The sequence below is a fragment of the Canis aureus genome, chromosome 33, assembly GCF_053574225.1.
Source record: "Canis aureus isolate CA01 chromosome 33, VMU_Caureus_v.1.0, whole genome shotgun sequence".
Classification (NCBI taxonomy): Eukaryota; Metazoa; Chordata; class Mammalia; order Carnivora; family Canidae; genus Canis; species Canis aureus.
Window position 1 is genome coordinate 32,684,913 of NC_135643.1, and position 12,700 is coordinate 32,697,612.

A 12,700-nucleotide genomic window follows, 5' to 3' on the forward strand; every position below is an offset into this window, starting at 1 on the left:
TAGGGCAACAAGGCAATAAAATTTTTTTTAAAAATTAAAAAAGGAAAAGGTATTGGAGTTGGGAACAAAGAAGCAAAAATGTCTCTGTTGCATATGACATGACATATATAGAAATCCTAAAGACTCAACAAAAACCTGTTTGATCTAATCAATAAATTCAGGAAAGCTGCAGAATACAAAATTAACACATAAAAATCAGTGGTGTTTCTATAAATTTTCTGAAAAAGAAATAAAGAAATTGATCTCAACTATAATTGCATCAAAAGAAGAAATACTTAGGAATAAATTTAAGGAGGTAAATGATCTCTACTCTGAAAAGTACAAGACATTGATGAAAGTAATCAAAGAACAAATATATGGAAAGGCTTCTCTTGTTCATAGGTTGGAAGAATTAATATTGTTAAAATGTCAAAACTTACCTAAAGCCATCTATAGATTTAATATAATCTCAAAAAAATATATAATCTCTATCAAGATTCTAATGGCTTTTTAAAAAAATCAAAGTAGATAAAACACTCCTACAATTTATATGGAACCATACAAAATTAGGAAGTGTGATGCCTCCTGCTTTTTTCTTTCTCCACAAAAGACCCCAAATAGCCAGAATCCCTGAGAAAGAACCAAGCTGGAGGCATTACACTTCCTAATTTCAAGCTATCCTACTAAAGCTGTGGTCATCAAAACAGCATGGTACTGGCACAAAAACAGACAAGTAGACTAATGGAACAGAATCAAGAGCTCAAAAATAAACCCAAGCTATACAGTCAATAGTTGACAAGGGAACAAAGAATACCAATAGAGAAGAGACAATCATTTCAATCAATGGTGCTGGAATAACTGGATATTCACATATAATGAAAGAAAACTGGACCCATATATTACAATACTCACAAAAATTAATTCAAAATGGATTAAAGATTTAAATGTAAGACCTGAAACCATAAAATCCTAGAAGAAAATATAGGAATAAATTTCCTTCCTTGACATGGACTTTGGTAATGATTTTTTTGTTGCATAAGCAACAAAATAAAAAACAAGTGGGACTACATCAAAGTAAAAGTCTTCTGCACAGCAAAAGGAACTCTCAACAAAGTGAAAAGAACATCTACAGAATGGGAAAAAATATTTGCAAGTCATATATCTGATAAAGAGTTAATATCCAAAATGTATAAACAACCTATACAACTCAGTAGCCACAAAACAAATAACCCAGTTTTAAAAATGGGCAAAAGACCTAAATAGACATTTCTTCAAAGACTTATGAAAGACCAAGAGGTACATGAAAAGATGTTCAACATCACTAGTCATTAAGGAAATACAAATTAAGACCACATTGAGATGTCTCTTCATGACTGTTTGAATGGCCAGGATTAAAAAGACAACATATGCCAGTGTGAATGTGGAGAAAAGAGAATCTTTGTGCACTGTTGCTTGTAGGATTATAAATTGATACAGCCACTATGGAAAACAGTATGGAGTTTCCTCAAAAATTTAAAAAATGGAAGTACCATATGATCCAGCAACTATGCTTCTGGAAATATATCCAAAGGAAATGAAAACTCTAACTCAGAAAGGTATCTGCACCCCTATCTTCATAGCAGTGTTATTTATAATAGCTTAGACATGGAAACAACCTAAGTGTCCATTGATGGATGAATGGATAAGGAAGTTATGATATAGGGGCATCTGACTGGCTCAATCAGTGGAGGGTATAACTCCTGATCTTGAGGTTGTGAGTTTAAGCCCCACATTTGACATGGAGCTTACTTTATTTTTATTTTTATTTTTATTTTATAATTAGCAAACAAGGACTTTATTTATTTATTTTTAAAGATTTTATTTATTTATTCATGATAGTCACAGAGAGAGAGAGAGAGGCAGAGACACAGGCAGAGGGAGAAGCAGGCTCCATGCACCGGGAGCCCGACGTGGGATTCGATCCAGGGTCTCCAGGATCGCGCCCTGGGCCAAAGGCAGGCGCCAAACCGCTGCACCACCCAGGGATCCCCATGGAGCTTACTTTAAAAAAAAATAGAAGTTGTTATCTATCTATCTATATGAGTATTATTCAGCCATAAAAAATTAGAAGGGATCCCTGGGTGGCGCAGCGGTTTGGCGCCTGCCTTTGGCCCAGGGCGTGATCCTGGAGACCCGGGATCGAATCCCACGTCGGGCTCCCAGTGCATGGAGCCTGCTTCTCCCTCTGCCTATGTCTCTGCCTCTCTCTCTTTCTCTCTCTGTGACTATCATAAATAAATAAAAATTTTAAAAAATTTAAAAAAAAAATTAGAAAACCCTACCATTTGTGACAGCATGTATAATGCTAAGTAAAAAGAGTCAGACAAAGACAAATATCGTATGAGCTCACTTACATGTGGCATATTTAAAAAAATTTTTGGTAAGATTTTTTTTAAAAATTGCAAGAGAGCAAGATATGAGCAGGGGGAGGGGCAGAGGGAGAAGGAGAAACAGACTCCCTGCTGAGCAAGGAGCCCATTGTAGGCTTTGATCCCAGGACCCTGGGGTCATGACCTGAGCTAAAGACAGACACTTTAAGCCACTGAGTCACCCAGGCGCGCCTATACATGGAATATCAAAAACCAAAAAACCAAACTCCTAGATAAAAACATTGGACTTGTGATTACTAGAAGTGGAGTATAGAGGGAGGAGGAATTCGAGGAAGGTGATCAAAAGGTACAGAGTTCCAGTGATGTCATAAATAAGTACTAGAATGTGATACACAAAACAATGACTACAGCTAACACTGCTGTATGATAGACAAGAAAGTTGATGAGCTAATATATACCAACAGTTCTCATTACAAGGAAAATATTTTCCTTTTTTCCTTTCTTTTTATTGTATCTATATGAGGAGATGATGTTAGCTGAATCCACTGTGGTAATCATTTCACAACATATGTGAATCAAACCAACATACTGTGTGTCTTAAACTTATGCAGTGATGTATGTCAATTATTTCTCAAAACTGGGATAAAAAAGAGTAGTATAAATAAGTGAATTGTTATTTTTACAGAATATTAAACAGGAATGAGAATATTAAAAACTATTAATATTCAAAACATGTGAATCAATCTTATGAGAATATTTAATAAATCAGATGTAAAAGCATAATGTGATTCCATTTATAAAAAGTCTGCACGTGATAACACACATTACAAATATGTTTTTAGAACTTATGATATCCTGAGAATAACAGTTTAGTATCACTGAGGTGACATGAAGAGGCTTCCTTGATGTTGATTATGTTCCATGAAGAGAGTGCTTGTTATAAAGATATATTCACTTTGTGAAAATTCACTTAGCTATATACTTGTAATTTATGTACTTTTCTATATATATGCATTAAAAAATACTTCAAAAAAATCCATTATATAGTCCATATGCCAATAACTCCTGTGTGAATAAATGCACAGGAAAAAGACTAGAAGGACATGACCCAGAGGTAGTCTTTCACTCATTCATTTGTTCATTCATCCAGCAGATACTTATTGAGCATCTGCTATACCAGGTATGTGCTGGGTATTGGCTATGGCCAGGTACTGGACCCTGCTAACTCCAGGAGTGAATTTCTAGTGTTTTTCTTCTTTTTATACTTCTAAAAAGTTTTATTGTGAATGTGTTCATTTATAAAATAACAGGACATTATATATATATATAAAATATATAAAAGTATATATAAATATATCTATTTATATATATTTATTATCATATATAAATATATTTATATATTTATTAATATATTTGTTACAATATATTAAATATATATAATATATATATTTAAGATTTTATCTACTTACTCACGAGAGACACAGAGAAGCAGAGGGAGAAGCAGGCTTCCAGCAAGGAGCCTGATGTGGGACTTGATCCCAGATCCTGGGATCATGCCCTGAGCCAAAGGCAAGATGCTCAACTGCTGAGCCACCCAGGCATCCCTATATATATTTATTTTTAAAAGATTCTAATAGAGCTATATACTTTAGAAAGTAGTATATTAATACAACTCTGTAGCCATGTTCTAATAGATGAATTTTTAGATATTTATTTTTGAAGTAACACTGGTATTCTCCAGGAAGGTTTTTCCATGCCTTTTGTAAAATTTATTCCTTTAGCAAACAGAAACCATAATTTTTAGAAAAAAATGTATTTTTATTAGTAGGATTTTATATTACCTTCAACATCTGCCTATCTAAATATAAGCAAGTGCATTTTTTTGAAGAGCAAATCTTTTATATGTGGCTATTTAATTATATTTAAATATTATAAAGTTTTTTAATAACAAAGTTTTAGGCTAATAAAAAATATAGAGTATAAAATGAATTTGAATTTATATAAATACAAATTATCTATACCATATCTTTTTGTGAATGTGATTTATCTTTAGATTTATCTTTTTCACTTTTTTTCTGCTTTTCTTCTGCTCGTTTTTCAAAATACTCTTTAAGAAGATGGTTCAGCTGTGGTTCACACTGGCTTGCATGTTGTAATCCATCTCTCCTTCCTTAAAAAGATATAAAACATAAGACAATATTTCATAGTGGTCCCCTACTATTTCAGTCATTTCTCACAGTGGCAAATCCAGGGCTGTTCCCACCTGAACCACTCCAAGTGCTAACTCAAAAGTCAGTTGTTTTGTTTTGTTTTTTAAAGATTTTATTCATTTATTTGAGAAAGAATATGAGTGGGGGTGAGGGGCAGAGGGAGAGGGACAAGCGGACTCCCCACTGGGCAGAGCTCAATATGAGGCTCCATCCCAGGATCCTGAGATCATGACCTGAACTGAAGTCATATGCATAACTGACTCAGCCACCCAGGTGCCCATCAAAAGTCAGTTTTAATTCAAAATGCTTGTATAAAACATATTTTTATTTTACCTTCACAGTGTTGGATTACACGTCCCCAGAGTCGATTTTTCCGCAAACAGGCTAAATTTCCCACGATCAATAAATGCCTCCTTCCTCTGGTCAGTGCAACATTCATTCTTTTTTCTGAATCAATAAATCCTACTTGTCTTGTCCTTACACAGGACAGAATAATGATCTCCTTTTCAGCTCCCTGAAAAGCATCTACTGTGGATACCTGCACAGCTTTAATATCAGGATTGTCAAAGTCCACGGCACTGAGTAAATGACAAAGCTATGGAGGAAAGAAGGAAGAGATCATACAGGGGAGGGAACATGAAGAACTTCAGCCCTGAACCTATTCACAGCAACCATTTTTATTTAACTGGTAATGGGTAATTTTCATTTTCTTTTTTTATGATTCGCACAGATTTGGTAGAAAGTTTCTAAAATGATACATAAATAACTAGGGGAAAATATAAATTAGGAAACAAAATCAAATTGATGATTTATCTATTGCTGGGGAATTTATCTGGATATGCTAATTCAGAGCTGACAAACTAATAAGATGAAAAATATTTTTTAAAAAAGCAAAAAGTAGCTAGGAGTAATTGGCTTATGTGTACATTAATATCTGGTATCTATCTTTGATTAGTAAAATGAAATCATAATGAAAGAACATTTTGGAAAACAAAGATTGAATCCCATCTGTCCCAAAACACAAAGCACACACTGTATCTTCTTCCCTCTAATGTGTTTATTTGCATTTTCGCCCCAACAGCTGTAAACTGAATTTAATTAAACCTTGTTAGGTTTACATTTAATTATACAGAAAAAAAGCCAGACAGACAAAACTCTGAATTTTAAAAAATATGTTAACTATATTCCCAAAAGTTTTTAAGCACCAAACCAAACCACTACAACAAATGTAATATCAAAAATTATTTAACATAAAATTATAGTATTTAATATATAAGTACCATACTATGTAATACAAACCTTGTACATCTGGGATTTGTATAATGTTATCACCCCAATCATAGAGCCCGCTATCCCACTCGCAATCAGTGATTGAATCAGCTTGAGTGTAAAAGCAGCTTCTGCCACATTATGAAAGCTGTTATCTCTTTCAATCTGGAATAAGAAACAGATCCTAAATTGTATTTCCCAGAAAGGCTATGGAAAGACCACGAAAACCATATAAACAGCAATAGTAAAATTAAAGCAGGAAACTCAACCATGTTGACTCTCATTAACATTAATGTCATTTACCTGTTCAGGTCCTTTAATGTTATAGAAACATAGTGTTGGGAGCCATTCCAATAAAGGGCCCCTCTCTGTTTCAGAAATGCCATCCACAAGGTTTCCTTCATAAAACAGATCATTAGAGATAGCACTGATTGCAGGGTGACAACGGTACTGGGTTCTCAACAGAACTGGCTTATGGCCCTAAGAAATTTAAATGCAGAAAAGTAAAAAAAATTGAAGCATTTTTTTCTGCAGGGAAAAAAAAATAACGTTTTAAAATTTAAAAGTATCACCACATTGCACTCGTAGAAAATGAATTACAACCATGATGAAATAGACTATAAATAAATTTTTTAATTACTTAAAATAGTTTTATGGTAAACTATTATTATACCACAAAATTATAAAATATAAAACATGTCAAATCTTCAATTTATTATCTAATAAGTTTGGCACCTAACATAACCTAGGTTTCATAACCTATGCAGAGTTGGACTGACACTAAATTGAAAAGGAATCTTAAAAAAAAAAAAAAAAAAGAAAGTGTTGTTGATAACTCATTTCTTAATTTTGCTCCATGGGCACAAGCCATCTTTCATTTCGAATCTTCAGAGAAGTTTCCAATTTTGTTAGTGCACCATAAAATCCATACTTCATCTATTTTAGGACTCTTCTAGAGCATGTTATTTCTTTGAAAAATCTTCCATAGCCCTGTTTGAACATTTCGAATAACATCAAGGTACTCTAATAATGATAACACATAGTAAAAGGCAGGATTAATGATCACATAGATGAGGTATTTTTTATGGGAGAAAAACAGTAAAAAAAAACAATCTTTTTAATATAACAGCATGCACAGTATGCTAGCATTCATTAAAAGAGGGAAAATAAAAAAAAAGAGGGAAATATTTTATGTATTTGCTTACATTGGCGTAAATTATCACTAGAAGGATACAAGAAAAAGGTGACAGTTGCTTTGGAGGAGAGAAACTGAGTTGTTGGGGGATAGCAGTGAAAGTCTTCACTCTACCTTTTGGGTCCTCTTCACAAATTCTGAATCACGTGACTATGTTACCCATTCAAAAACGTTCTGGGATGCCTGGGTGGCTCAGCGGCTGAGCATCTGTCTTGGGCTCAGGGCATGATCCTGGGATCCAAGATCAAGTCCCGCATCAGGCTCCCTATAGAGTGCCTGCTTCTCCCTTTGCCTGTATCTCTGCCTCTCTCTCTCTGTGTCTCTCATGAAAAAATAAATAAATCTTTTAAAAAGAAGTTTTAAGAATCTAAATAATTTTTTAAATTAAGGTTTTTAAAAAGCCACTGGAAAGATCTGGCTCAAAAGAATCTTAACACTGACATGGAAGAGGTAGAAAGCTGTGCAATTCAGTTACAATTAAAATCTCAAGACAATTGAAAGATTGAGTCTTCACAAAATTGAGTACCACTCAACTCAAAACTCAAATCAACTTTAAACTCAGTGTAAGGGGAAACTTCTGAAGAAGGTAGAATAAAACTGCCTTGCAGAATCTATTCTCTAATATCTAAAGGAACGAAGATAACAAAGTACTAAAAACAACAAAGAAAAAAATTAGCAGCCAAGCAACAGATAAAGGTTTATAGCCAACCCAATGCCATAAACTTTAAAAAGTACTTGTCATCAAGAAAGACAATTTTAAGTGGAAGGGAGAAATGCAATACAGATCTTCCTTGACTTATGATGGGATAACAACCTGAAAAACCCATAAGTTGAAATTATCAAAAGTCGAAATGCATTTAATACATCTACCCCATGGAACACCATAGCTTAGCCTAGCCTACCTTAAACATGCTCAGGATACTTACATTAGCATACAATTGGGCTAAATCATCTAACACAATGCCTAATTTATAATAAAGTGTTGAATATTTCAAGCGACTTACTTATTACTGTACTGAAAGTGAAAAACAGAATGGTTATATGGGTGCAGAATGGTTATAAGTGTATGAGTTGTTTATTTTAATGATCATGTGACTGACTGGGAGCTGTAGCCCAGCATCATGAGAGAGGATCCTACCACATATTGTTAGCCTGGGAAAAGATCAAAATTCAAAATTCAAAGTAAACATCAAACTGAGAGGACACCTGAAATCCAGGAATATTCCTCATCTGGGAAAGGGACAATATCTCCAACCGTGTGGAGTTAATCCTGGTACAGGATATACAACAAAACCTTAGAAATGAGAGAGTGCATGTAAGCTAAAAAAGACAGCACATATTCTTAATTTAGTTCTATTCCAATCCCATCCCTACAATACTCCACTACCACCATATTTTCAGGATCCTAAGAAAATAGAGAATATAGAATACAAATCTGAGGGAGCTACCCAAGCATTAACATCAAGAAATCAAACAGTAATGGCAACTATGCAAACATACTATAGCTTCTCTACCCAAATTAATGAAATAAAGGAAGACAATGAAAACAATATGTATAGAACCCAGCCTAGACAAACTATATAACCAAGAAGCAAGAAAATTTTCAAGTATTCAAGCTTTAGAATATAATCAGAATATAACTGAATGAAATAAAATCTCAGAGGTCAGATGATGAAAAAGATAAGAAGATTAAAAAGGAAATTTTAATCCTAAAGAAACAAAGTAATTTTCTAGTATTATTAAAAACTGAACAAACTAAGAGCAGCAAAGAACAAATAGGATTTCTTCATAAAAACTCACTATAACCAAATTCAAAACTCAATGCAACTTCAAACTCAATGTAAGGGGAAAAGACATAGTAGAATAGCTTCACAGATAATAAAGATGAAACCAAAGTAACATAAATGGAAGACAAATAAAGACACCCAATATAAGAATAACTGGGAGACCTGTTTTAGAATGAATGTGTCCCCCACTTCAATTCCTATGTTGCAGCCCTAAACCTCAAAGTGATGGTATTTGGAGGTGAGACCTTTGGAAGGTAAGTAAGTTTAGATGAGATCATGAGGATGGGGTCTTCATGAAAGATTATTCTCATTATAAGAAGAGGAAGAGGCCAGAGTTTTCTCTCCACCATGTGACGATACAGCCAAGAGAGTTCTTATCAGGAAGCAAATCTGAAGGTACCTTGACACTGGCCTTCCCAGCCTCTAGAACTGTGAGAAATAAATGTCTGTTGGTTAAGCCACCCAGTATATGGCATTTTGTTATAGCATGCTGCACAGACTAAGCTACTGATCGAGAATTCAACAGGTGGAACGAAAACCTTTCATGAAACAAAGAAAGAAAAGAATCTCCATTTTGAGAGAACTTATATGATAGAATTAGTTACAGAAAGCTCCACACTGAGATATACAGTAATGAATTTTATCAACTTCAAGGTTATAAAGAGTTCTTGCATCCAGGTAGAAAAAATTGTTACAAGGGGAAAATAATCAGGCTGGCCCTAAAATTCACAGTAATAGCAACAATTCAACAAGTCAAAGGGCGATTTACATTTAAAGGCAATAGACATTTTGAAACAAAAAGAACTCAGGAAAGTAGGCATCTATGAGCCATTATTAAAAACAAACAGAAAACTGATGATGAAGTCCAAGGCACCCAGGTGAAAAGATGTAGTGAATTTTTTAAAAACAGAACTGATTCTAAATAATTGTACAAATTATGATTGTAAAACGAAAAGAATAATGATTTAACTAAAACATAGGAACATGGAAGGGATAAGAAAGGAAGGGAAAGCACAAGAACGCTAATATCTCTACCTTTTAGAGCAAAGAAATCAATCTGTCTAAAATCTCTTGTGAGAGGATCTTTTAGGAAAAAATATCTCTTATGGGTGACGAAATATTTATTTGAGATTTAATCATTTCTAGTTTCATTTCAGTTTTTCTACCTCTGCTAAGAAAGTACAGATTACTGAAAGTGGAAACAGGGATGCCTGGATGGCTCAGTGGTTGAGCATCTGCCTTTGGCTCAGGGCGTGATCCTGGAGTCCCAGGATGGAGTCCCACATTGGGCTCTCCCTGCATGGAGTCTGCTTCTCCCTCTGCCTATGTCTCTGCCTCTCTCTGTGTGTCTCTCATGAATAAATAAAATCTTTAAAAAAACAAAACAAAAAACTTCCCAAACTGAATTGCAAAGAGTAAAAAAAAAAAAAAAAAAAAAAGTTGAAACAGCAAAATAACCCCTTAAATGCAACTTAAACTATCAACAATGAAAAATAAATAAATAATTAATAATAAATAAACTAGCAACAATGATAAAATTTTTCTTTTGGCAACAGATATTCTATAATCCTTTTGGTTCTAATATTTTAATCTTCTTATCAAAATAGCTTGATTTAGATTATTGCATCAAAACAACAGTTATATTACATAGCTAAGAAAATTGAGGTATATACATACAATGAAGTATTATTCAGCCATAAAATTTAATCATATAGACCAATGGAATAGAATAGAGGGCCCAGAAATAAACTCACACATAGTCAACTGATTTTTGACAAGCATGCCAAAAACCATTCAATGGGTAAAGGACAGTTTTTCAACAAATGGTGCTGGGAAAAACAGCACCATTTCTACATCGAAAATAAAAAAGTTGGACTGTACCTTATACCATATACAAAAACTAATTCAAAATGGATCAAAGAATTAACTGTAAGAGCCAAAATCATAAAACTCTTAAAAGAAAACATTGGGGGAAATCTGTATGACACTGGACTAGGCAACAATTTCATCTCTACGACACCAAAATCACAAGCAACACAAGAAAAAAAATAGATAAATTGGACTTCATCAAAATTATAAACTTGTGTGTGTCTAATGATACTGTCAAGGGGTGCCTGGGTGGCTCAGTTGGTTAAGTGTTCAACTCTTGATTTTGGCTCAGGTTATGATCTTAGTGTGGTGACTACATCCCATGGAAGACTCTGTACTGGCCTAGAGTGTACCTAAGAGTCTATCTCTCTGGACACCTGGGTGGCTCAGGGAGTGATCCTGGAGCCCCAGGATCGAGTCCTGCATCAGGCTCCCTACATGGAGCCTGCTTCTCCCTCTGCCTGTGTCTTTGCCTCCCTCTCTGTGTGCCTCTCATGAATAAATAAATAAAATCTTAAAAAAAAAAAAGAAAGAGTCTCTCTCTCTCTCTCCCTCTACCAACCCCCCTACTTGCTCATGTGTTCTCTCTCACTCAAAAAAAAAAAAAAAAAAAGATATTGTCAAGAGAACAAAAAACTACCTAAGAATGGAAGAAAATATTTGCAAACAATGTATCTGATAAGGATTTAATATCCAGGATATATAAAGAATACATAAAACTCAACATCAAAAAAACAAACATCCCAATTCAAACTTGAATAAGCATTTTTCCGAAGATAAGTGCATGAAAAAATGCTCAGTGTCATTAGTCATTAGGGAAACCACAATGAGATACCTACTTCACACCCAATGAGAATTATTATTTAAAAAACCCAAGAAACATAAAACAAAAAAACAAATACTGGTGAAGATGTAGAGAAATTGGAACATTTTGTAGGGAAATTGCTTTTGGGAACGTAAATCGTGGAGCTGATATGGAAAACAGTTTGGTGGTTAAACATAAAATTAAGCATGTGGAGAAAGGAGAATACTCGTGCACTGTTAGTGGGAATGCAAACTGGTGCAGCCACCCTGAAAAATCATATGGAGGTTCCTCAGAAAGTTAAAAATAGAAATACCCTATCATCCAGGGTATTTGCACTTGTGAATATTTACCCCCAATACATAAACACTAATTCAAAGGCATACATGCACCCCGATGTTACCAAATTATGGAAACAGCCCAAGTATCCACTGACTGATGAACGGATCAAGAAGTGGTATATATAATACAGCAGAATATTATTCAGCCATAAGAAAAAATGAAATCTTGCCATTTGCAATGACATGAATAGAGCTAGAGAGTATAATGCTAAGTAAAATAAGTCAGTCCGAAGAGACAAATAACATGATTTCACTATGTGAAAGTTAAGAAACAAAACAAATGAGCAAAGGGAAAAAAGAGAGAAGCAAACCAAGAAACAGACTCTCAACTACAGAGAACAAACTGATGGCTACTAGAGGGGAAGTGTGTAGGGGGATGGGTTAAACAGGTGATAGAGATTAAGGAGGGCACTTGTGAGAAGCACCCAGTGTTATATGAAAGAAATGAATTACTAAATTGTACACCTGAATTTTAACCAATTGAATTTGAATAAAAACTTAAAAACTAAACTGAGAATGGAAAAAAACAAAAAACTGAGAATGGATAAAAAAAAACATTAAATTACTATATGATCTAGTTGTAGCACAAACAGGTATTTGTATACCAATGTTTATAGCACAATTATTCACAATAGCTGAAAGATAACCTAAATATCCATCCATGGATGACTGGATAAATAAAATGTGGTATTATACACAATGGAATATTATTTGGCCTTAACAAGGAATGAAATTCTGACACATACTACAACTACAACATGGATGAACCCTGAATGAACTTATGCCAAGTAAATAAGCCAAACACAAAAGGACAAATATTGTAGGATTCTATTTATATTAAATACCTAGAGCAGGCAAATGCATAGAGGCAGAAAGTAA

The 12,700-nt window shown here is 34.1% G+C and overlaps 1 protein-coding gene and 1 long non-coding RNA gene across 10 annotated transcripts in view; one reads left to right on the top strand and one right to left on the bottom strand.

Moving 5' to 3' along the window:
- LOC144303972 (uncharacterized) overlaps positions 1-1,942 on the top strand; it is a 209,040-nt gene extending 207,098 nt beyond the window's left edge. Inside the window, exon 5 of the long non-coding RNA XR_013370954.1 lies at positions 1,864-1,942. This is a non-coding gene — a long non-coding RNA (uncharacterized LOC144303972). The remainder of the gene's footprint in view (positions 1-1,863) is intronic.
- Positions 1,943-3,820: 1,878 nt separating this feature from the next.
- Positions 3,821-12,700, bottom strand: part of ZGRF1 (zinc finger GRF-type containing 1) — a 77,123-nt gene continuing 68,243 nt past the window's right edge. For 4 of the 9 annotated variants that reach the window (XM_077882308.1, XM_077882309.1, XM_077882307.1 and 1 more), the window contains 4 exons: positions 6,131-6,307; positions 5,858-5,992; positions 4,892-5,153; positions 3,823-4,518 (listed from right to left, as the gene is read on the bottom strand). In XM_077882308.1, the coding sequence (XP_077738434.1) occupies positions 4,364-4,518; positions 4,892-5,153; positions 5,858-5,992; positions 6,131-6,307 (729 nt within the window). In that variant the 3' untranslated portion in view covers positions 3,823-4,363. Of the gene's footprint in view, positions 4,519-4,891; positions 5,154-5,857; positions 5,993-6,130; positions 6,308-12,700 lie in introns of those variants that run through there. The other 5 variants (XM_077882312.1, XM_077882311.1, XM_077882314.1 and 2 more) reach the window with 3 other exon arrangements.